We start from the raw sequence: 26380 nt of genomic DNA, 5'->3' as shown, positions 1-26380 counted from the left end.
TACATCTTCCTTTTTACTATCTCTTTCGGAAATACGATCTCCGAGGATTTTCGGGTGGTAATTCCGTCGTAACCATTTTTGACCCCAACACAAACCTCCGCGACCTAGCCATGGCCCAGTGAACAAGAGGGTGAACCGATTGATCTCGACAGCCCACTGCTCTTGGACTTCAACTGCGAGGGATGGGATAAGGGAACAGCAGCGCGTTACAACGCCCTCCTCCGGGTTGACATGTTACCCACTCGTTTCTGCCACGCGGAGACTCTGACTGATCTTGGGATCGACAAGGATGTGTTTGAGACGCTACACGCCATAAGGATAGCTCCTCCGTGCTATACAACACATGAGCTCTACCCAGACCTTGCTCTCCAAGTGCTCGCCACCGCCACGATCACGTACGAGGATTCCAATGCACCCTCCTACGCCAACTGCTTATTCTCTTTCATGGCCGATGGAGAGTACTGCTCCTTGTCCCTCGACAAGCTCAATGAGATCTATGAGACAGCCACTGAACCGAAAGGAGTAGCGGTCGCGAAAAAGTTCTCTCCTTCTAACGCCTTTTGGGATTGCATTGCGAATGGGAACTTTACACCCGGAAAGGCTTACCAGTCGCAGATCAGGAACCCGGCGCTTCGGGTCATTACAAAGATCATCTCAAACCTCCTGTTCGCTAAAGATCTCACCTCGAAGGTCACCAACGGGGAGCTGCAAACCCTGTACGCTGGTATTGAGGATGAAATCCGAGCTTCTGGGTCCGGCATTCCAATACAAAAGGTCAAAACGAACCCCCTGTTTCAACTTCATGACCATGATCTGCGAGAGGCGGCAGTGTCTTATGCACGGTTCGAACAAGAAGGACAGAAGCGGTAGCTTGCTTACACCGCTCTTCAAGCATTTCGGCATTGATCTCGGCAAGTACAGCGTCAACAAAGAGGTTCAGTACCTTGACATCAAGTACCTTATGGCATGCCACATTATGCGTGATGAAGAGACCTACAGCTTATGTGATAAGGCCGGTACCCAGCTGTTCACCAAACTGCCTCACCCTGAGATCACCAGGTTCAGCGTGTTCGGCAACATACGCTTCCTCCCTCCACCTGAGCTCCTTTGCACTGATCCACGTGCTGCAGCACCTGACGCGGACATGAAAGATGTTGAGGACATCACCCCAGAAGCTGATCTGTCATACGACCTCGGAGAGCTGGCTGATGTGACCGATGATCAGGCTTACCGACGCTGGATGGTTGACTCGCAGCGGAAGAACAACAGCCTCATGCGGAGGATCCTCCATCTCATCACTGGAGGCTGCATTGGTGGAAGTAACCAGCGACAGCCTTCAGCAGAGCAGACTCCACGATCGCACCGACTAGGAAAGGCGCCTATAGGAACAGACACTTTGACCGAGGAGGTTCATCGCTTGCGCAACAGACGTTCATTTGATCCAACCGAGAGCGGCGAGTCCGACTGAGTCCGCGAGGACTATTCTCTATCCATTGTTCTATCATTCTGAACTCTTTATTTTTATGTTTTATTTTTATGCCTTGTGTTGATTTTAGGCTGACCTCAGATTCATTTCACACCAGGGATGGTGTAAATTAAGTCTGGGGGAAGCACCGTGTGCCGAAACTTTCTTTCTTTGTTTTTGAGTCAGTCCTTATGTCATTTGGATGTTTTATTGAGTCTGTTTAGAATCGAGTCAGCTAAAACTCTTGTGGGAATTAGGACCTTGTGATATATTCTCTTAACTACCTCGTGCTCTAACATTCTTATCCAGTGACCTTAGCAGTGATGAAAGACCCACACTTGGACCTGGAACACCTTCTGACTTATCTCATTTGATTCTCTAGAAGCTCTCATCCGATCAGGTTACACTGGGTAGACTCAACTCCACCTAACTTGAACCTAATCCTGACTGAAATTCTTCTTGTTATGGGCACTAGATCTGGGAAACGAGACCCACGCTCAGGGCTTCTTATTCTTTTTACCAATCTTGCTGATCCTGAGTGGCTAGCTCATCTTTAGCTAGTTCCAACCGTGTACCTAAGCCTTTATTTTCACCCTCATGCATTCAGTTTTTCAATGTCATATGTGCAGATATGGGCAAAAAGGTCGGAGAGGATAGGATTGACGCAGCCCCTTACTCGTTAATGCCTTACATTCAGAGAAGAGAGAGCAAGCATAATGAGAACAGTTGACAAGATCAAACCCTAATAAGAAGAACATTCAAGGGTGCATGATCTGACCATAGGAACAATGGCGACCCGTGAGAAACAAAAGGAGAGACCACCAGTGGCTGAAAAACATTCACCCCGATACCTTTCCCTCGAAACCCCATCTCTGTTATTCAAAAAAAAAAAAAAGGTTATTTTTATACAGTATGCTTTTATTTTATGATGGAGAAGGGGAAGGTAACTTTGGAAGATACACGCCACTGGGAAGGGTTGAGCAAGGAGTTGGTACCGATTTTTGAGGAATAAGAAAAGAAGTCAAGAGCTGGAGAACAGTCATATGATTGACCCGAAGTGGAGAACAACCAAATCCGTGAAGCAGAAACGAGTAAGGGGTGTGGACATCAATAAATCCGTCCTCTCTTGCTATTTTGCGCGATATCCTGCATACACTCAAATACGGTAGCCCCTAAACACTCTCAGCTCTACCATAAAACAGCTTGTTCCTTATCAACCCGTCTACCCTGAATAGTGCCTGTAAAGAGAAGCTCACGCTGTTCTTAATTGATGTTTAAGGAGTTTTGTCTCGATAGTGCAACCTTTTCAGGTACGAGATAGAGAGTACGGAGCTGATTCTCGAACAGCGATCGTGGGTGTTCTGGTAAGGGTGTGCGGTCTAAGTCTACAGATTGTATGGTTCAGAGATGTGTGGTAAGAGCATGGTTATTAAGGAAAAGCGAGTTCCCACTCTTTCAAACCTTTCTCCCTGTTCTTGAGGCTTGGCCTTGTTCGAGGACAAACAAGGATCTAAGTCTGGGGGAATTGATATATGGTGTTTTTAATACCATTATATGTGTGCTTTGAGCTAATTCTCAGTCCTAATTCGTGTTTAGTTGATATCATTCCAGGTTTGGAGCAGGTGAAAGAGCAAAGAAGAGAGATTCAGGAAGTCAGATGTCGTTTTGAAGGATACGATGCAGAACAGCCATCTAGAACAACCCGAAAGTTGTTCGTGAAGAGAACAAGCATCTGACTGTTCCCGATCATTAAGGAAACTTCCTATTTCGGAAGTTTGCCCTAGATTCCACTCTCTCTTATCTCTTTACCACCAGCGCCTCCATATAAAAAAGCCTAGGCTATCATTTCTTTTTCTTACGCTAGTTTTTGCAAGAGACCTAGAACTTTTTTTTTGGATTAAGCAACTTGTAAGGGAGAAGGCTTCATCCTCACGTGAAGATCATCCTGAACCCTTGTCTTTCTACTTTATTTTATATGCAGTATTATTCAGAAACCATGTCTGTGTCATCCTGCTTTATGATTGAGTAGTAGGCTAAGCTTGCTTAGGGTTGCAGGGTGTTAGCCGCATGGACTGAACACAAATAAGTGATCTTAACTGTTCTTCATTCATAGTGTTCTTACTGCTTATATTGAACTGATCACTTAATGTTCAATTTCTGATTTAATCACCTAGCTAACCGCTTAGGAGATAAATTGACATATATTGAATGAGCTTTGTATCCCTAATCAGCGAGAGTAGATATTAGGGTATTAAGTGAACTAACCAGATCTTGTCTCTAAGGCTTGTTATCGCGTCTTGTTGCAAGTGAGAACTTAGGATTCAAGACCGATCTGCAAAGGGAGCAAGACCACGATAGTGGATTGTTCTAGCCGAGTGATCTAAGTTCTAGACTGCACCTCATTGCACTTGAATAGTTGTTCAGTTTTGCATTGACACCCGATTAATAACCCTAAGCCAGCTTCATTTAAATCGAATTTGAACCATCTAGGTATTCTAGTTACTTGCGTCACAATGAATTCTCAAAACCCCACTTGTTTCTCAGCTTATTATTGAACTCATAAGAGTAAAGTGTAAACTGGTCCTCTGGATTGAATCTCAAATATTACAATTACCACTGTTAACTTGACAGTAGCAAGGATTCATTTTTAGTGTATCAACACTCAACTTGGAAGACAAGAACTGAAACTGTGACCTCTCTAGTGCCTTGGTGAGAATGTCTGCGATTTGATCCTTTGTATGAACAAACTGCGTAGTAATGAGACGAGCCTTGATAGCATCACGAACGCAGTGACAATCTCTTTCAATGTGTTTAGTACGCTCATGGAAGACCGGATTCGCTGCAATGTGGATAGCGGCCTTACTATCACAGTAAAAGAGTACAAGTTTATCAACCTTGAGACCGAGATCCTTCATGAGTGGAACAATCCACTTCATTTGCTTTGTAGCTGCAGCCATGGCTCGGTATTCCGCCTCCGCTGAAGAGTGAGATACTGTCTTTTGCTTCTTAGTTTTCCAGGAAATGGGTGAACCTCCTAGTAGAACAACATATGCGCTTAATGATCATCGTGTAACTGGGCATGTACTCCAGTCTGCATCAACATATACTGACAATTAAAGGTTACTGTCCGAGCGAAGAAGAATACCCTGACCAGGGCTGCCCTTAAGGAACCGAACAACATGTAATGCAGCCTCCCAATGAGCAACATGAGGAGCTTCCATAAACTGAGATAACAGGTGGATAGCGTAGCACAGTTCCGGCTGTGTGATAGATAGATAAACAAGACGTCCTACCAGACGTCGATACTGCTTTGGATCTGAGTGTAGAGGACCGTCATCAGAGGCTAGATGATGATTTTGTTCGATCGGAATTGAAACTGGTTTGGCTCCAAGCAAACCACAGTCATCAACGATATCCAAAGCATACTTTCGTTGGGGGGAGAAAGATTCCTTCAGCAGCTCTAGCAACTTCAATACCCAACAAATATTTTAGTTTGCCAAGATCTTTCATTCTAAAACACTTACTTAGGTGAGCTTTGACTTGGTTAAGTAACTCAACGTCATTGCTGGCCAGAACGAGATCATCAACATAAATAAGAATTCGCATTTCCTGTCGCCCTTTTGTGAACATGAATAACGAATAGTCTTCATAAGACTGTGGAAAGCCAAAATCAATCAGTGCAAAAGATAGCTTAGCGTACCAGCAACGGGGGGCTTGTTTTAGGCCGTATACTGCTTTCTTGAGACGACACACCTTCTTTGGATCTGAATGAGTGAAACCAGGAGGTAGTCTCATGTAAACTTCTTCTTCAAGATCACCATGAATAAAAGCATTGTGAACATCCATCTGATGTACTTCCCATCATTTCGCTGCAACAACGCCCAACAAACTCCAAACTGTGCACATCTTAACCACCGAAGCAAAAGTTTACTCATAATCATCACCTTCAATTTGCTTGTTTCCACAGGCCACAAGCCTAGATTTATGTCTTTCAATGGTTCCGTCTGCATTGTATTTGATACGATTCACCCACTTAGAATTAATGGCCTTTTTACCAGGAGGAAAGTCGCAATATCCCAAGTGCCGAGTTCTTCGTGAGCTACTACTTCATGTCTCATTGCATCACGTCATACTTTCTCCTTTATAGCATCCGAGTATCGTTTTGGTTCTATGCCAGCTGAGACTGCAACTAAAAAGGCTTGATGCGACGGAGAGAAGTTTAAATCAATAACATAATCATCCAGAGGATAGAGTGACTTACCTGGACCGTTTCTAGATGACGATGAAGGAGTACAAAGTGGTTGGCCTCCAGACATTTGCATTACCGATCTTAGCCACATCAATCCACACCTTGCTTGCATTTGGACCTAGGGGTACAAAGTGGCACAACTCATCCGGATCCGTTGAAGCTACTCTTCCTTCAGCTACCTTACGTCCAGAGTTGTTGCAATCCAATAAAATACACTTCTGCTTTGGACTTCTGGTCGAACTAGTGCTACCTGGACTCTACAACTCAAACAAGATGACAGAAGCAAGTTCCAACATCAATTAAAGACTCAACATCAATCATCAGACAAACGAATAAAATAACTTCATGTCAATAACATACCACTGCTTTTTTCTTGGCTGGTTTCAAAGGTGATGATATTTTCTTGCCTGCAGTTTTAGTAGGTGTTGCTTCTATAGCGGTTGTAGGCATGACTTCAACCTTTAGGACTGGCCATGCTATTTTCTCGCTAAGTGCATCACCAATCAAGAACATATCAGCGGTTGGCCTCCACAAATATGCCTGATCATTGAAGACCTTCACAACTTCGATACTAACAGCATTGGGACCTACAAGTATATTGTTAACCATCTCTTTGGATTTAGATGAGCACACGAGACCTTCAGCAATAACCTCATCCTCGTCACTGGTCCAATCATATATCTTGCATTTTCGAGATTCACCTTCCTTGGTTTGATAAAATGTAAGAAGGTAATGATTAGAGATAACACAATTGTTGTAAGAAGAAAACAAGATTTGAATTTTTACCATGGATATATCTTTAGAAAAGTTTGGATCCCTATCCAAAATAACTTTATCCATTGGCCAAGATATTGTGTATCCCACAGCTTCATCAAGAGTTAACACATCCGTCGTAGGCCTCCAGAGTGAAGCTACTGAGCTTAGTGCAGACTTAACAACGAGAGCCACTGCATTAGGACCAATTGGTATACGGCCAATTTTGTACTTCGGTTCAGCAGAGCAGAATTCTCCTTCACCAACAACAACATCTTCTGATTCAATCCAATCCAGTATTTGTACTCTGACTCCTTCTTTGAATCCACCACTACTCTCAGATATTTCAGCACCACCATTACTTTTCTGAGAGAAGGCAAAAGAAATCGTAAATGTCTTAAAACTAATTGACCAAATGTAATGAAAAGGATTACCTTCTTCCCAGCTAAGTCTCGCACTATGCCTTTTAACTCTTCAATCTCACTTTTCATTTCAGCAATCTTTGTATCTCTAAATTGCAGAAATGCTAGCTTAGTAGCCGTAATCCCTCTACCAAACCCCCTTACTTGTCCAGGTTTGTCTTTTCCCAAAACCTTGCTCACAGCATCTTCCCTTATGTTATCAGCAGCTGATGTTGAGTCCATTTGACTATCAAGTGACTATATTTGTTCCTGATACATTCATTTAAACACAAAATAATTCATTGACATAATCTATTAATTATGCACAATATACAACTTCCATAATTCTTACAATAGTCTCAGCAAACTGGGGCTTCACAGGTCTACCATCAGCATGAGTGTGTCCTGCAATCTATACCTTACTCCTACTCACCTTACTTGGGTCTTTACTCTTTTTTTTTCTATATAAAAATAGACATATCTCAGTACCATTTTAATCTAACAAGCTGTACAATATATAGATGTTTGACTACTCTTTTACCATATCTTCAGCCAAACGAATCATTCCTTTGCGGCTGGTGGTGTGAGGAATCTGATTTCTTCTCATCCCTCTGTACTTGTTACTCACTTCCTACAATATAAATATGACAGTGATTAAATCTATAAGACATGACCTTTAAGGATGAAAGTTACTTAGTCGTAGAAAACTCACCGTGAAAGTTTTGGTAGTTTTGCTCTTAACCCAAGAGTTCCACACTTGAATGCATGGGATGTTGCTCGGTTTTAAATCTATTCTCTCAGCTGCAGTCTTCGCAGCACGTACTTGTGACACTAGCCTCGACTTCCCAGCCCTCCACAAATTTCCCAGCTGCTTGAAAATAACAGCTTTCTGCCACTCTTCTTGCAAGTTAAACCTCCCCTGCATCACAATAAGCAAAGGTCAAACATGTTTTAATTTCAATTTGCGGTTCAACAAAACATATAAATATATATATACAAACCTGAATTTCTTCCCACATTGTTGCTTTAGTCGCTGCATCAAGATTTCTCCAATCAGAAAGTGTAACCGGAACATGTTCCCTCACAAGAAGACCAAGAAAAGACGATAGTGTTACTGAACCAGGTCCAATATGATCACCAAATTTATTGAATGTGACCATAATCTTTTCATTGGGATTTTCAGCCACTCTACGCATCTTTGTTGGTCCTCTTTTATTTTTTTCTTTCACTTCATCCCCTGCTAGCTCAACTCCTTCAGTACTAGGAATCTCATCATCTTGAGCATTGCTAACTCCATCTTCTCCCATATTGAGAGCTTTTTCTTCGTTCCCTTTCTCATTGCTAACTCCATCTTCTTCCATATCGAGAGCTTCTTCTTCGTTCCCTTTCTCATTGAGAACTCCATCATCTTCCATATTGGCCGCTTCTTCTTCATTCTCTTTCTCATTGAGTACTCCATCTTCTTCATCCTCTCCTTCTATCCCAGCATCGTCTTTATCATCTTTAGACATTGCCTTCTCAGCCTGATCAGCCTCATCTTCTACCTCATCATCTTGAGCTGCTGTTACATCTTCTACCTCATCATCTTCATCTTCTACCTCATCATCTTGAGCAGGTGTTACATCTTCTACCTCATCATCTTGAGCAGCCACTTTCTTGATTCTACTACTTCTTCTCGTTGGCGTTAGAACTAAATTCTTTTTTGGGGAAGTCGTTTTCTTTGTTGTTCTTTTCTTCACTTTTAGTGTTGTTGCAGAAGCAACTTGTGGAGTTAGATATACTACCTTCAAGCCTTGATTACGTCTACTCCGACGAGAACCAACTTGTCCTCCTCCTCTTGTCTTTGCCATTTCTGAAACTGATAAACAAAGAACAAATTCGATCAAAGTAAAATCAAAACCCAAAATCAAAATCAAAATCTAAACCAAACATCACAAACTTGGACATGCATGTGTTAACAGAAACTAAGAATAGAAACCCAAAATCAAAATCGGCAAAATCACACAACTTTCACATGAATCAAAATCGAAACCCACAATCAAAATCGAAACCTAAAATCAAAAGAGATTTCGAATCGAAGAGATACCAATCGACATGCATGTTCACACAAACATAGAATCAAATCGAAGAGATACCAATCAAAATCATGGAGGAAACTTTCTAATCTAAACTCAGAATCAAATCGAGACTCATACCAATTGAAGCTTCGATTCGAGAGAACTCTCGGGATTTTCTTCGAAACTATGAAGAACAAAGGGTTGCGATTCTAGTGGAATGTGAAGATAGTGAAGAGAAAAGGGTTTCGATTTTAACTTAAGTACTTTTTAATATATTTTTTCATATACGATAGCATTTATTTTTTGATTTGCAATGGTAAGGCGCCTCCACTTACCAAATTAACGCGGCTGAATTATTCTGTTTTCCCGCGATTACAAACATAGCTTTTAAATTTTATAAACGCTATTATAAAGGCCAGTGTTGGTATACAATAGCAGAAATGCAAAAAACGCTATGCTACGATGCTATTAATACCCACATTTCCTGTAGTGTGCGTGAGCGAGAGGGGGTTCTTTAATGCAAATAGCATTATACAACACATAGTCTTGCAGTTTACTGGAAGGAGCACGAGTATGTTGCCCTCGACCCAAAGGTTATGTCGAAGAAGGTGTTTCGGTAGAAGTGACTTCTATCGGAACAAAGGTGTCCTTCTCTGTTTCCTGAACTTGCGAATGCAACTCTGTTTCTGGAAATTTCTGTACTTGAGGCACCAAAGAATCATTCAAACTCCCCCTGTCAACTGTCGTAGGTACTGGTACAACTTCATCTGGAGTATTTGATATCATCCAATCTTCATCACTGAATGAACTGTCTTGCGGCATGGATCGCAATGTAGGAGAAGCAATCACTGATATAACAGCCATAGGAAACTTGTTTTCATGAAAAATAACATCTCTGGATATAAAGAACTCTTTCTTCTCTAGATCATATTCTTTACAACCCTTTTGTCCAAACGGATATCCTACAAAGATGCATCTAGCACTTCTTGGACTGAACTTATTTTTATCTCTTAACTTGAGATGTACGTAACACAAACACCCAAAGACCTTAAGGTGACTGTAACTTGGTGATTCTCCATACAACAACTCATATGGCGATCGTCCGTTAAGAACTTTTGATGGCTTACGATTGATGAGATGAGATGCAGTCAAAACGGCTTCACCCCAAAACTTCACAGGTAAACTTGATTGGAACAACAAGGCACGCGAGACATTCAGTATGTGACGGTGCTTTCTTTCAACGCGACTGTTTTGTTTGTGTGTAGCTACACAAGATGTCTGATGCAATATGCCATTCTCGCGAAAGTAAGTAGCGAGACATGTGAATTCGGTACCGTTGTCACTCCTGACAATTTTTACTTCCTTATTGAATTGTTTAAACGCCATCTTGATGAAGTTCTGAAGTACTGTGCGAACCTCTGATTTCTCAAGAAGAAGATAAGTCTATACTGATCGTGAGTAATCATCTACGATTGTTAGAGAGTAAACTGCTCCCGATGATGATCTAGTACGGTAAGGACCCCAAACATCACAGTGTATAAGCTCAAAACATTCTGTAGTTTTATTAGAACTGTCATAAAAAACTTCTCTAGTCTGTTTTGCTCTAAAACATGTGTCACAAGGACTTGGAGCAACAGATTTATTCGAAATCGAACACAACTTTAAAGAAGATAACACTGACAACGAAGGATGTCCTAGTATTTGATGCCACCGAAACTGATCCACTGAACTAACAACTGTATCAGTAACTGAAACTCTCGCAGCCATGACATCCTTAAAGAAATAAACCCCATCTCGCTCATCACCTGCTCCAATCAGCGTCATCGTGAAACGATCCTGTAAGATGCAAATAGTGTCTGTTATAAGACCAAAACAGTTCGTCTGATGTAACAACTTAGACATAGAGATAAGAGAACAGTTAAGGTTCGGAACATATAACACATTGATAAGTGTTATTTTGTCCGATAAGGTGAATGTGCCAATGTGAGTAGCATAAGTTCTGTTCCCATCCGCACATCCAACTGGACAAGGCGGAATACTCTTGACATTCTCTAGTAACGAGACAGCTCATGTCATGTGATGAGAAGCTCCTGTATCAAGGATAAGATCACCATATCTTTTCTTACCAGACAGCTTATCAGATGATTTGGTTTTGTCATTGATCATTCGCGTTAGAGCTCTCACTTGTTCTTTTGTAAACACTGGAAAGGAAGAAGAGTTTGATGTAGTAGCTTGAGCACTGTTAGCTCGTGTACTTGAGTTTCTGTTGCGATCAGAGTTGAAACCACCGCGACCGCAACCACCTCTAGATCCTCTGTTATCTCCTCTGTTTGTTGATCTTTCTTCCCACCAATCTGGAAAGCCTACCAATTGCCAGTAGTTAGATTTCTCGTGTCCACTCCGGCTACAATGTGAGCACTGAAGATTGGTACGACGTGTCTGAGCTGCGTTGGAAGAGTCAATGTTTTCTTTCTTTGCAGCAAACCCAATCGCATTCTGCTGAGATTCTCTATCTTTCGAGGAGTTGAGTCTCTGTTCTTCGCGAACTACTTTGGCATAAGCATCACCAAGATCTATCACTGAATCACTTGCTATGATCCCTTGACAGACAACACCAAAGCGAGACTCATCAAGACCCATAACAAATTGATGAACCTTCTCTTGTTCTCGTTCCTTCTCATATTCAATAGCAGCACTACAACTGCAGGCTGGAACTGGTTTGTACATATCTAGCTCTTCCCACATCTTGGCAAGACGTCCATAATACTCCATCACCGATTGACCATCCTGTTTGCACGACGATGATTGTTCCTTCAAATGATGAACTCTAACTTTGTTTCCCACAGAGAAACGCTTCTTAAGATTATCCCACAACTTGTGAGAGTCTGAAATAAATGTAACTGTTGAACGAACTCGAGCTTCGATTGATGACCGAATCCATTCCACTATCATTGAGTTAACACACGACCACAACTCAAGATTAGGATCATCAATGGACGGTTTTGATATTGTTCCATCAGTGAACCCTAGCTTACGCTTAGCTTTGAGTGCGTTTATCAACTCAGTAGACCACTCATTATAATTCTCACTAGTAAACATAACAGAAGTTATCAACGCACCGGAATTGTCGGACGCATGTAACGAATAAGGACCTCCGATTTTACTTTGCTCAATTAGAGCAGTCTTGCTTGCGGAAGAAGCATCACCGTCCACCATAATTGAGACAACTTTCTCAGAACGATGAAGAAAACAATTTTGATCTCAGAATACTAATGCTCTGATACCATGTAAAGTAAATATGATTTATGAATTGTTAACTTGACTTATATCGAGCAATTGCTCTTGTTTATATACATGACATGGTCGACCTAAACCTTAGAGGATAAGGACAAATAGAACTTATCTATAAGCCATATATACAACTCTATTATGATAAACACAAGTATAATTGTCATCCATATCCTCTCCAATATCATAATAGGAGATGTTTATATACACATATCCTTCAAGGCATCTCCCTTTGGTTTCTCGAAGAACTGAAAGTACGTTACCCTTCGCTTAACCCTTCGTTAACCAACTCTAATAGAAATAAGTACCTTTTTTCTCACTACAAAATATTTCAGAGTGACATCGGTTTGTTTGTTTTGTTAAAAGAAAGGACATGGATTTAAAAAAGGTCCTACCGGGAGTCGAACCCAGGTCGCTGGATTCAAAGTCCAGAGTGCTAACCACTACACCATAGAACCATGGTGGCCAAATTTAAAACAGTACAAATTCAATTCTAGTACATAGAAACGAACACAGGTGGTTTAAGCCTCTTGTCAAATAGTCTTTCTGCCAATTTTTAATTTTATCATTATTTTTCTTATAGCTATCCATTGAACTATGATATTTTGATTTTGTTAATCTGAATAATAAGTTTCAATCCGGTTTAACATTAAAACGTAAAATTTAGTTTATATGACTAGCTCAACGTCACGACAAGTTATTCTATTCGATTCACTTGGCACCAAACCCACTACCTTTTTTGTTCCTCATACGGCTGTAGAGTGTGTCAGTGATCTGATCCTAGAAAAGCTCAAATAATTCGATGAGCTAGACCACCTTCAACAGGTGACTCATGAACCGTTACATATTTCGTCATGTACTTAGATATGAAAGTCGATCAGTGGCCTGATAGCTTCAGGATATATAAGGCTCGCCTACGTATCTCCAACATCTTCGTATTCCGTAATCAAGACTTAGGTTATACTTAATTACACTACTCTTGGAAATGTAGATAGTCATCTGTTTGTATTAGTCTTGTATATGTTGTTTCAGTTTTACGTGATAACTACATACACGATCGGTCCAACTAAGGTGGCGTTTTGGATAACAAAAGCAAAAAGCAAACGAGCACGAGTTCTGAAGATAATTGTTTTGCGTGTAACTTGTCTATCGAACGGGTATACAATTAGTTTGAGCCATATTTTTTTCATTTAATCCGACATTTTCCTCATTTGGAGAAGATCCAAATAATTAACCACGCTTGTTTTTTTTTCTGTAAGACGAAAATTTTCTTAGGGATTGTAACATATGCTTATTTGTTATACAATGTTGATCAATGATATTGACATAAAAAGAGGTGAACAAAATAAGCCAAAAGCTATTCGATTTTTTATTCCCAAGTAGAAATATATCGTCATGTCTCATTACTAATCATAAATGGATCAAAACTGGTCTATCCTGGTTTTAATTCCCCCTTTTTAATCAGGAAGACCAACTTTGCTCCACTGTCAAAACCGAAACTTACAAATAAACCACAATCAAAAGGGATTAAAGAACTATTTCCCCACCTTCAATATTTTCTACCTCCAAATCCGATAATGATAACACCATAGTCGTCCTACAGTTTGTTAAGTCCACGGCTAAGTTCCACCACCAAAACCAGGTGGCGTTGGCCAAAAGCCACTGCCAACACCGCCTCCTCCATCTCCACCATCTCCAGTAACATAAGTCATGCATGATAATGGCACGAGACATAGCCCACGGCTTCTTAGATCCCTCGTCTCTTCCTCACCCCCTTCTTGTGGTATTGAGCCCTAATTAATTAAAAATAAGTAATTTTGTGGACAAAATAATAACATCCGAGTGATTTTTTATGTAAGCTGCATCAATGTGTTATATGTTCTCTAAGTATATATACCAGCTGGGAGGCTTTTCCTGGTCGGTTCCTAGATGCTCTCATGTAGGGAACGCTTAGAGTCTGCCCATTAAACACGTAAGCTTGTCATTTGAGTTATGACAAATTTACTAGTATTTTTCTACGTGCATGTATTTTTAATGTTATTAAATGATGACCACGAGCATCGGCTTATATAAACATATATGATATATCTAATAGTTTTTAACTAAATTTAAAAGAAATGGAATCAAAGGTACTTACGAGTAGTGCGCCAAAGAGGATATGATAAATATCAAATCTAGCTAATCTCTTTGCTTTAAAGGCAAGCTAAAAGCCTATGGAACTAATTAGATTAGTATATTAATTTTTTTTGAGAACAAGTATATATTAGTTTTCGGATATAATTGATTAGCCCATACTCCATAGTCTTTTAAAGTTCGATAATTTTAGGACGTGTTGGATTTCTGTATATAGATTATATACTAAGTAATATAAAAAGTTGAAAATAACTGGCAAAGGGAACTAGGATCAAGAAGAATGTCTGGAAGTAACATGGAATTAAAATATATTTTGCTTTACACCGAAGGTGCCATGTAAATATGACTTCAACTCCATTCCTTTTACAATAAGTAGATGTATTTTCTTATTTAAATATCTATGTTCTATGTGTTGAGTAAGATTGTGCATGTACAGGTATGGATGTGTATGATGCGTTGAAGTAAATTACCTCGATCTGGCTCTGTAGGAATTTGATGTATCCAATTGCCTCCATTAGTACAGACGCTGTATCTGTCTGCACTTTAGCATTTTTAATCAGCTCAGCTAATTTATCATCTAAACATGAGTATGAAAATACCTTATCTACTTCGGAAAGTTCTTCAAAGTCAATACTATCTAAATAAATGGTTATAAATACTTTTTCTATTGTAATAAAATTCAACATTCATATAATTAGTATGCTATCATGAAAAAACTGGTACTTGAAAACTTAATGGATCTATCCTCTTTAATTGTCAATTGTTTGTCAAATCTTAGTGCTATAGATGATTATAACTGTTTAGGTAAGAGTAATAATATAAGGAATTAAATTAATTGTTGCTAATTACCTTCCCAAATGGTGAAACCAACTGCTGCAGAGCTGCTATTCTGTCTCCTAACTTCTCTTTCCTCACCTGTTTTTCAATTTCCGAACATATAATCAATACAATGAACAATTAAACTCACTTTTGCTTTAGTTATATAGATTTAAAATGCTATAATCATTCATAAATTTTTAATTAAGCTTTAGCTAACTATTTTGTTTTAAGTTGATGAAGAAACAAAAGTAGTAACCTTGAAGGGTGGGCAAGAAGAGCGTGATTCCACACGCGGTTTCTTGGAAGCAGTTTCTCCTGCCTTTGGCGCCATCACGAAGTTATGTCTCTTCCCTTCACTTGCTTGAGGTTCATTACTGTATATTTCCATCTTCAGCACAAATAAAATTCCAATTAGTATTATTTCATACATAATTACATATATGTATATATATATATATATATCATTGTTTGTAATTATTATACGATATAAAGAACAATAATAGCCCCGACAATGAGAGAAAAATTTAACGAAAAAGATTCATAAAAAGACAATAAAACAAAGTAAGGAATAAAGAGAAAAGAAAAGAGAGAACAAAGGTTGATGTTTCAGCTTAAAGAGAGCTGCTTACGAATTATGTTAAAAGGTTTAATAGCTCAAGCCTTGGCCCTCCAACCAAGAACCACAGCATCAAAGAAAAAGATGAATAAAAAGAAGATTAAAAGTTTATACGTATATATATATATATATTATTCTATATATATAATATATATATATATATATATATATCTTGTTTTCTTTTTTTTTTCAAAACTTTGTAACAAAGCTCCAATATGTTTAAAAGGTCTCACACTTTCTCTAATCTGATTAATCTACTCTAACTCTTCATAACAGTATATCAGTTTCTTTCAATGTGTTCTTTCCGTAATTCCACCAATTTTATCGTAAGATTTAATAAACTTATTTTATGAGTCCAAGTGTTCAAAAAAGTTCTGCGAATAATAATGCAATATTTTCCGTTGATTCGTCAACAAAAATGAATACATATACAGAAAACTAAGCTTTTAGACTCTTTTTGTGACTGACATAAAATTATGAGATAAAGCTGAAAGGTTACCATGCCGTAGTATGATCCTATATACTTTACTACTTTTAAAATTCAGAAATGAGGGTGAGCGCCCAAGATAAAATATATACATAGTAGTACATTTTTTGGTAACACATACATAATAGTGATATAGCCCTAAAACTTAATGCTCTCAGATGCACTAACTTCACAAAATCCACCGTCAGACCAATCCTTCAAAGCATCATTTATAATTTTTATATATAAGAAATAGAGATACTTTTTCAACAAAAGAAATATATAAAGTAATGACTTAAAATAAACTTACTTGATGACTAGGGGAAGAAGATGGGTGGTGAAGTGTTTGCTGCAGATGATGATGAAAGGGGAGGCCAAAAGGAGTAAAATTTCCTCTAATCTCTTGAGAATTTAAAGGAGGAACTAAGACATTCCCTTCAAACAATCTTCCATCCAAAACTTGCATGTTCATATCAAATGGTCTTGGGATGTTGCTTATCCTCTGAGACTCGCTCAAGCTTGATATGTTTACGCTCGGGTAAATCTGGCTGAAACTGCCTCTGTGAGATTGAGACGAAGGCGAAGATGAAGAAGACGAAGAGGGAAGGCTGTTGGAATAATCTCCATTGATGGGGAAGCCAGAAGATATAGTATTGAGAAGAAGCTTTTCAGTGTAGTCCTTGTGTTCATTGATCTTCAAATAGTTTGTGATCACCGGACTATTTAACATGTCTGTGAACCTGGGCATGCCTTGTTGATGGTCTGAGGTAGTTGCTGAGGAAAGCTCTTCTTTGATCTTGTGAAGCCCTTCATGGTGATGATAGGAAGATTCGTTATGTGTCCATTGTAAAGGAAAGTCTTGTTGTTGGATCAAGGAGTGATTGTGGATGTTAGAGAGACTCATACATTCACTTGTGCTGTTGTTGTTGTTGTTGTTCTCATCCCTTGTGTTTAACATCTCATTGTTGAAGTTATGACTCAAGCTCACACAATTCCTGTCACAAAATCACAGAGTGTTTTTTTTTTGTGTGAGTCAATGCAAACTTCAGAATATCATATATATATTAGAAGTTAAATATAATATTTGTATTTTATCAGCCACTTAAATTCTATCTTCTTGTCTTCTCACTAACTTATGTTTCAAAAATCAGAAAAAGAAGAAAAAAAAGGAAGAAGAAAGATTCCAAATTCTTGACATGTTGATACCAAGAATATTCAAAACACTCAAATAGCTGCAGAAACTTATAGCAAACACGTGCTAAATAAATATATACATATATATGGTCATGTATGTGTGTATATGTACATATGATACTAGAGAGGACAGATAGTGTGTAAATGGGAAACTTACAGAGAAATACCTCCTGGGCTCCATTGATGGACAGAGGAAGCTTCATAGCAAGAAGGGTGGGAGTTATTATCTAAGGATGAAGAAGAAGAAGACGACCCCACAAGCTGTAATTGATCTTGAAGCTGATGGAGATTAGCAGAGTCCATATGTATGAGAGATGATATATTTATTAAAGTTGCTCTCTGTATCTATGTGTATATATCTTCTTCGTGTGTAAAGAAAGATGGAAAAGAAAGGATGATCTCAGAAGAGTTTCTCTTGAAAATCCCAAGAGATTTATAATAAGATGAAGTAATTAATTAGAATTGTTGTTGAATATCTCTCAAAGCTCCCATTCCAGCACATCACATAACATTACCTTAGCTTTTTTGAAGCTTGACACATCTCTCTCTCCCTCTCTTTCTCTACTATTTCAAGTACCTATATTATGAAAAGCAATAAAACCTTCAAAAGAAAGGAGGGGAAAATCATTCAATAATACAAGAACAAAAAAACTATATTAAATATTTAAGTATAATATTCTTCTCTCTCATGGTCTCTCTCTCTCTCTCTCTCTCTCTCTAGAGTATATGCCCTACTTTTCTATTTTCACTATTTGCATATATATGTCACTACTTTGTATATAATTTTGTATTATCTTGTAGCTTTTATGCCCTCTCTCTCTACAATTAGAAGGAGATGATTAAAATTCCTGAAAGCCATGATTAGTGTCCCAAGCTCTTGCCTTCGATCCCAAGGCTTTGCAACAGTTGTCTCAGGCGAGAAATGATGACATCCATCCATCTCTGTCTACTCCCACCCAGTCACCCCCACAATACAAACGTTGCTTTCTTTATCTCTCACTCCCTTTATATGTATACTGTATATATATTGCTTTTTTATTAATTAAATTTGGGATGTGTATTGTAGTTATGAATTGGCTATCATGTAGAAAGTATACTGAGCCCAAACCAACTCCTCATTATAGAAGTTACGTTTTAACTGAACATTGGCCATCTTACATGTGTTTGAACATATACATACGTATCCAGAAAATCAATTGTTATTCGTCATTCCAACCTCAGTAAATCTGTTAGAATAAATAAAAAGGCAGTCCAAGTCCCACATCGGATGTAGCTAGTCCAATCCCACTTAGTATGAGGCCTTTTGGGAGTAACAACCCAAGAACAAATCCGTGAGGGCTTACGCCCAAATCGGACAATATCATACTAAGCGAGGGGGTCCAAAACGGACAATATCATACTAAGCGAGGGGTTGGACATCTGGTGACGGACGTCTGCCTCTAGTTCAGCGTCTGGTCTCCAGTACAGGCATCCGGTCTGGCTCTAGTAGAGCATCTGGCCTAGGAGTGTATCTCGTTCGTCACAACAAAATCCAAGCTACTTGGATGTAAAATTGGCTGTGGAATGTACGCACGGGGGGATGTACTAGTAATTTGAACGTTCTAAGAACGTCGGTCGGACAATCATTACATGTCAAAAAAAAATTTACCAAAAAAAGAAAGAAAAAATTTCATTCATTTTTACGAAAATTTAAAGCCTTAGATTTGATCTCTTGTATCTCTTTGCTTTCACTGAAATGAATTCACATACTTGCAAAAGTACAATAAAGCTTGTGTATGCGGTTGAAACTTAGAAAGCCAACAACGGAACTCATTTTGTGCTTTTGAAGTGGACGCAGTTAGCTATTAGAGATGGAAATGATGATCTCGACGGCTTTTTTTTTTACCTTTTCCAAGTGGAATAATTCTAGTAGCAGGAACCACCACCAAGAAGCTCAAATTAGAAGAAAAAACCAAATTAATTTACAAAGGACTGCAAACATGAAATCAGTCATCACTCACTGTCATGATGACGTCAACTCCTCCAAAAGCATGTTGAAGTTACGACATATACAGAAATGTTAAATCCATAAATATATCTTAAAATTTTGGGGCTCAAAATCAGTGTTTCATCACTTCTTTATGCTCAAATGGGAATGTCAAGCTGGAAATGAAATGAGAGGAAGGGAATGTACAATTGTTCTAAATGTTTCAAAATTTTGGTGATTTCGAAAAAGACCCTACAAAAATAAGCAGAAGGAATGCCACGGGCTGAAAGCAGTGACAGATCAATAACTTACAATCAGCAGTCATTAACCGCAATTAAATTCAGCGGAAAGTGAACATAACTCTTACGTTAGGAGTGAACCATTTAAATCGTGTGTCTCTGTTATTTTGCTTTTATTATGTTTTAAATGTGGGTCAGATCTGTGATCCAAGAACAAACTAATAGTATATGCTTGTTTATAAAGCATTTGTTATCAGTGACTCAAAAGTGCAATAAATTCAGAAAATGATTATACTACTGTTCATAAAGCTGTCACCAATTCGATCGCATCTAAATAAATGTTTTATTAATCGACTCATTGATCCTGTGGAAAGCAACTAATTTAATCGATTAATCCGTTAGTAATTCGTATAAGTTCAGCCATATAAATAACATGATAAATAAGGTAAAACATGAAAAAGAGAGTAACAAGACTCGAATCAGAAGAAAGGGACATTGGAGAACGTGATGAGATCAGAAAGAGTATGGGAAAAACTTTGTTCTCACTTTTTGTGTTTCTTTATCTCTACTTGCACGCTCACAAATCTCCTTTTTCCCCTCTAATTATATACAAGCAATTAGGCTAACTCCAATATCTACTTGCGTAACAAAAGTATATTGTGATGTCTATTTGTATCTTGGTGGTCCTTGGAGTTATTATGGTCGAGTCTGAATACTAATTGAGATAGTTTGCAAATTATAGAAATTTAAACTTTATACTCAACTCAATTGGGGTTGACCTTAAAAAATATTAAGGCTTTAGCATGTATATAGTATGGTCATGTACCACCTCTACGCTTGTTTGAACTCATTTGATCAACTCTTTTCGAAAACACTCTGGAATAATTTCGCTGCGAGTTTATTGGAACAAAAATTGTTGTATCAGAATCAATTATTAGTGACAGAATGTTAAGATTTAGTGGAAATTTCCGTCTATAAACCTATTTTATAGTTGTAAACATACCAAACAAAACTTTAAAATTTACTTGATAATGGAGATTGCCAAAATTAAATTGATATTACTTAGAGATTCAAATGGCTATATCCATTGTCAAGTAAAAACCGAACCTACGAACTACACAATTCCAGGAAAGATCGACTGATCCCTTCATCTAAAGGATCTGGTAAACATTACTTAGATCAAAGAAGATAAAACTAAATCAATACAAGGGATATATGTACCAATCTAAGAAATACATCCAAATAAAAAGAACCAAGGCTCTAATCGACTTGAATACAAATCTTAAATGCTATAACTTGATGTTAGGAGTTTTCAAGGCTCCTAAGACAAATGTTGTAGTATAGTGATTGTCGAACCAGTTCTGAGGGATATCAAAGCACTGAGAATGCAAGTACTCACTTAATCTAAGTGCAACCAATGATTTAGATGGGTTTTAAGCTATGACTAAAACTAGAAAGCAATAACAGAATGATACTTTCTTGACTAAGGGAAAAGAGAACTCATGGGCATAGGGATTAGACCTTGGGTGATCAAGTATCGAACTAAGGATGGCAAATGATCAATCAAACTATCAACCTTAAGCCTAGACACAATTCTAAGCAAGCTCTATGTCTAGATGAATGCTCATTTGCTAACATATCTCAAACATCAAATGTCTTTGGTTGAATAATATGAAAGCAATCATTACGAACAAGTCTATTAGCTATCTTAGCATCTTTAACAACAAATGTCTTTGGCAAAGTATACTAAAAGCCTAGGAGAGTTGTCTCAGGCATTTCATCAAACACCTTTCGGGTGGGAAATGCCTATTGATCAACTTTTGAGTGGCCAACTCAGAAGATGCATTAAGAATACTCTACTAGCAAGGAACAAGAATGATCTACACTAAAACATCCTAGAACTAACCTAATCACCCTTAATCTCCCTAACCCATGAATTCAAAAGGTGATTACTCACTAATCTCCATGATTCCTCTTAAACCCATATTGGATTTCAGATTAATCATGTAGAGAAATAGATAAGAAATCAACAAGAACACAAGAACATAACAATCAAAATCCAAGAGATGAACTTCTCAAGAGAGTTTTTGTGTATTTCTCAATAGATCCAAAGATAATCTCTCTGGTGGCTACCAAAGATGTTTAAAACATAGGTTTTAGAAATGTAAAACGTCCAAAATAAATTGCAAAAAGGTCCTTGAGAAGTCATGATTTTCGGCAGCAAAATAACGCGGAGCGACTTGCAGGTGTCGCTCCGGAAGGTCGCTCCAGGGTCGATTTTTGGTGTCTCCGGGCGAGAGGTCCCGAGCGACTTTGGTGTGTCGCTCCAACGGGTCGCTCTGGATCGGGAGCGACCTTGATAGGTCGCTCTGAGAGGTCGCTCCAGGGTCATCTAAGACTGTTCGGAGTGACGAGAACGCGAGCGACTTCATGGCGTCGCTTTAGGAGGTCGCTCCGAGCAAGTCGCTTCACGGGGTGAGTATGGCGAGCGACTTCACGGGGTCGCTCCAGCTAGGTCGCTCTGAGAGGTGCTTTGGAGCGACCTCATGACGTCGCTGCGGAACCTCGCTCCCCTGCTCTGCTCGTCCAATGATCACATATATCACCTCCTTTGAGCTCCAAATGCATCCAAATAGCCCCAAGAACTCCATGTGGCACTCCAACACCTGATAGAGACTCATGTATGCAAAATGTAACCTAAACATGACTAAATCCTAGTCTATATGATCAAAATGCACATGGATGAATGGATAAGATAATGGAAATATGCAATATATCAACTCCCCCAAACTTGTTCTTTTACTTGTCCACAAGTGAACTTTCTAGAACTCATAGGGAGAGAGGTTTGAAGGTGGGAGCTCATAGCCAAAAGAAACACAACTAGTACTCGATTCAACATCTAATCCAGCATGAGCACACTCTCTTATTACACTCTAGCTTCTCTAGGCCTATCTCAACTCTTTTTGCCCTTACACTCATCATCAAGCATCCACACATTCAAATCAACCAACTCTCACATTCATTAAGCACAAAACATCAGGTGAATTCTTGCAAATGGTCAGTTGGTCCAAGTCATTTGGTTGGGTGAGGGAAGGCTTTTATTCAAGTGATTCAAGAGGTTTGAAACATAAAATCTTTAAGGTGGTTTACTCTCGAAACAAGTAGCCTTGACATTGCACATAATATATCTAAGAAAGGGATCAACTCATGCATACAATGCTCAATCTCCATTGTTCTACCCTTTTCCCAAACATACAATTACACAATCATTCTCAAATGTCAAACCCAACTCACATCTCTCACCAAAAGATCCTAAGAACATTAACTCCTTCTCTTTGAAATCTACAAGGGATTTTTCACAACCTCAAAACATTACTTAGCTCCTAACAACTTTGCTAGCCCCCTTTTTCTTTCTTTTCTTTTCTTTTCATATTTTATTTCTTTTTTCTTTTTTTTAGATGGGGGTCAAGACTTTTCATAACTTGAGCTAGAGGTTTTTCTACTTATCCCAATAAGACAATTCACTTAAACACAAAGAGTCATTTCTTTTCCTTTTTCATTGCTCCCAAATCATAATCACAACTCTCACCCCCCACCTATAGCTAGACAATAGAGTGCCCAATCTAGCAAGAATGAAGATCAAGCATTGTCGTTCCCGATACTCTCAACATTATGCACATGTAAGACTTTCCGAAGAAGGCCTCACTCATCAAACAATGAAAGCTTAAAAGGAGGGAAAGGTTTTGGGAGTGGTCTACCACTAGAGTTTGTCAGAATAAGATTGGCATAAAGGATGTGACAACTCAGGTGTGTATAGCCATGACTCAGTACACAAGGGACCATGAGCAAGAAGCATTAAGTTCGTTCAGTTCAAATAAGGTTGTAGTTGGCTTCAAAGACTGAGTTTCAGCAATCAACAAGTTTCAGGAAGAGTCTTCAAGGCTCGAAGCATACAAGTGTTTTTGAGAGGTGCATAAGCTATTCAGGTGCAAAGTAATGTTCTTTACAAGGCATTTCAAATCATTGCTCCCAATGCAAGTAAATGCAACCTATATGCTCTAGACTCTCCTAGAAATGCCAATGATGCAAACTAAATGAATTTTTTTTTTTTTTTATGCAAATATATATGTATAATGCAATGCATGAGACTCAAAATCATCAAAGCAAACGTGATCAAATACTTGGTACCTCCCCCAAACTTAAATGACACAGTCTCTGTGTTGTCAAGGAGAGAGAGATACCCAAAAAGAGAAAACTAATATGCAAAAACGAAATGGTATATACAAGGGAAAGTAGTGGGTTACCTTCTATGGAGAATGAGTAGAGGGAGATGCTCCCTCCTCGTCGTCCTCAGGTGGTAACTCTTCAAGGTGCTCATCAGCAAGAGTGCCCATCTCTTCAATGTAGAAGGCTTGCCCGAACACAGTTGGTTTCTTCATTTTCTCCTTGATGTCAAAGTGGAGAACATGCCCTTTACCCAAATGGAGATCAATCGTGCCCGCTTTCACCTTAACAATTGCTCCTGCTGTAGCTAAGAATGGCCTTCCAAGAATCAATGGGTCTTGAGCCTCCTCACCCATCTCAAGCACCACAAAATCTGTAGGTATCTCATATTTTCCAATCTTCACAGGTAGGTCCTCTAAGATGCCCACAGGGTACTTCACTGAACGATCAGCTAACACCAGAGAGAGTTTACACTTCTTGTACTGAGTGAATCCAAGCTTCTTTGCAACAGACAAAGGCATCACGCTGACACTAGCTCCCAAATCGCAGAGACATTTCTCAAATACCATAGGTCCAAGAGCACAAGGTAGTGTGAAGCATCCTGGATCCTCTAACTTCTCTGGAACATCAAGCCTTTGGATGATGGCACTGCACTCATGGGTAAGAATCATCATGCTTTCCATTTCCTTCTTCTTTGCAGCTACAACATCTTTCAGGAACTTGTTGTATTGAGGAATCAACATGAAAGCATCGATGATGGGCATTGCAACCTGAGCTTCACTCATTTGCTTGTCAAACAAAGCCTTGTACTTCTCTAGCAGCTGCCTCTTGAATCTACCAGGGAATGGTAGTTTGGGTTCATAGGGAGGAGGAACAAAAGAATTCTCACTTGCTGGAGCAAGAACTTCACCATCTTTCACTGTTTTCTTCGCTTCCCCAACCTTTCCTTTACCCTTGGCTTCCACAATCTTCTCCAAGATTTCATCATTGATTTTCTCATCAACAATCACCACTTCATCATCTAAGTTGATGGCCACCTCTTCACCTAGTTTCTCAGCATCCCTGGTGAGGGTTGTAGGAGGTAACTGCTTACCACTCCTAAGGGTGATAGCTTTGGCCTCCTTGGGGTTTTGGTCAGATTTTCCAGGTAGAGATCCTTGCTGGCGAGTCTGGTGAGTGTTCATGGAAGCAAACTGATTCTCTAAATTCTTGACTGTAGAAGCAAGATGTGAGAACTTGTTGTTGAGCTCATTGTAGCTCCCATCAATCTTGGAATGAAGGTTCTTCAACTCATAACCAACATGCTTCTCACTTCTAGTCTGAGACTCCAAGATTTGTTTCAGCAGGGTGTCAGTGCTGCTCTCTTGAGGAGCAGAGGAACCAGATGAGGGGTTTTGATGAGGTTGATAGCTGCCTTGCTGGTTGTTTCGAGGCGGATAACCACTCTGTTGGTTGTTGGGGTAGGATTTCTGTTGGTAGTTGTTGTACTGAAAGTTGGGCTCTTTTTTGTACCAGCTACCATTGTTGTTGATGAAACACAGCTCTTCCTGACCTTCCAAACCCTCAACCTCATGGACAACAGGTGGTGTATCTTGGCTTGGGTTACCAACAAAGTGCAGCTGCTCTTGTGTGGCTTTATCAGCAAGGAGGATGTCTATCTTATCCTGTAGAGCTTTCAACTCCTTCCTCGTCTGCTTATCATCTGTTCGACTGCTTCTGTCGTGGTCTCCACTGTAGACTGCATCACTCTTTACCATGTTGTCAACCAGCTCCTCTGCATCTTCCTCAGTTCTCCCCAAGAAGAACCCATTGCTAGCTGTATCCAGTCTGGCCCTGTACTTAGGAAGAGCACCACGGTAGAATGTGCTCAGCAAGCTCTCCTTAGAGAAACCATGGTGTGGGCATTGAGCTTGGTAGCCCTTGAATCTCTCCCAGGCTTCACTGAATCCTTCCAAGTTCTTCTGTTGGAAACTGGAGATCTCATTTCTCAGCTTAGCAGTTCTTGAGGATGAGAAGAATTTCTCCAAGAATGCTCTCTTGCACTCATCCCAAGTGGTGATAGAGTGGCTGGGTAGAGACTTCTCCCACTGACGTGCCTTATCCCCCAAAGAGAAAGGGAATAGCTTGAGCTTTAAGGCATCTTCGGACACACCATTGGTTTTTGACAACCCACAGTAGCTGTCGAACCTATCCAAGTGATCAAATGGGTCCTCCAGAGCCAAGCCATGATACTTGTTGTTCTCGATCACGTTGAGGAGTCCTGACTTGACCTCAAAGTTGTTGGCTGCCACAGCTGGTGCTCGGATTCCGAATCTGTGACCATGTATGTTGGGGCGGTCGTAAGTGCCAATGGGTCGAGCTGCCCGCGGTTGGTGTTCTGCCCCTTGCGGTGGATCTGCCATATCAATATCCAAGTGGGCCTGGTGTTCTTCTTCTCTTCTAGCTCTAGCACACTCCCTCTCAAAAGCTCTGATGTCTGCTACTATTGGAACTAGGTTTGATGGACCCCT

The 26380-nt window shown here is 39.4% G+C and overlaps 1 protein-coding gene and 2 non-coding genes across 5 annotated transcripts; 1 reads left to right on the top strand and 2 right to left on the bottom strand.

Annotated features, from left to right (window-relative positions):
• Window positions 1–12599: 12599 nt before the first annotated feature.
• Window positions 12600–12671, bottom strand: TRNAQ-UUG. The gene has a single exon. It is a non-coding gene; the product is annotated as a tRNA-Gln (tRNA).
• Window positions 12672–13559: 888 nt separating this feature from the next.
• Window positions 13560–18166, bottom strand: LOC106389580 (transcription factor bHLH110). 3 transcript variants are annotated; one of them, XM_013829878.3, is made up of 8 exons: window positions 17957–18166; window positions 17609–17720; window positions 16558–17242; window positions 15422–15553; window positions 15196–15261; window positions 14817–14882; window positions 14111–14170; window positions 13560–14006 (listed from the first exon to the last, which is right to left on the bottom strand). In XM_013829878.3, exons 2-8 carry the CDS (start codon window positions 17620–17622, stop codon window positions 13833–13835), a joined length of 1197 nt encoding a protein of 398 aa, XP_013685332.2. In that variant the 5' UTR covers window positions 17623–17720; window positions 17957–18166; the 3' UTR covers window positions 13560–13832. The 3 variants fall into 3 exon arrangements, with proteins under 3 accessions (XP_013685332.2, XP_013685328.2, XP_013685329.2); XM_013829874.3 differs by having other exon boundaries at window positions 17599–18154; XM_013829875.3 differs by lacking the exon at window positions 14111–14170 and having other exon boundaries at window positions 17599–18157.
• A 7591-nt stretch (window positions 18167–25757) lies between these two features.
• Window positions 25758–25864, top strand: LOC125584666. Its single transcript, XR_007321576.1, has one exon. It is a non-coding gene; the product is annotated as a small nucleolar RNA R71 (small nucleolar RNA).
• Window positions 25865–26380: the final 516 nt, after the last annotated feature.

Source organism: Brassica napus, chromosome C3, assembly GCF_020379485.1.
Source record: "Brassica napus cultivar Da-Ae chromosome C3, Da-Ae, whole genome shotgun sequence".
NCBI lineage: Eukaryota > Viridiplantae > Streptophyta > Magnoliopsida > Brassicales > Brassicaceae > Brassica > Brassica napus.
The sequence above is the reverse complement of the archived record's forward strand: the minus strand, read 5'-3'. Positions and strand labels throughout refer to the sequence as shown.

Coding starts and splice junctions, on each gene's coding strand:
- LOC106389580 (XM_013829874.3), bottom strand. CDS start 17,744: ATGGACTCTGCTAATCTCCATCAGCTTCAAGATCAATTACAGCTTGTG. Junction 15,554..16,557: donor CTTCTTCCCCTAGTCATCAA/GTAAGTTTATTT, acceptor TTTGTGCTGAAG/ATGGAAATATACAGTAATGA. Junction 14,883..15,195: donor TGGTTTCACCATTTGGGAAG/GTAATTAGCAAC, acceptor GCTAAAGTGCAG/ACAGATACAGCGTCTGTACT.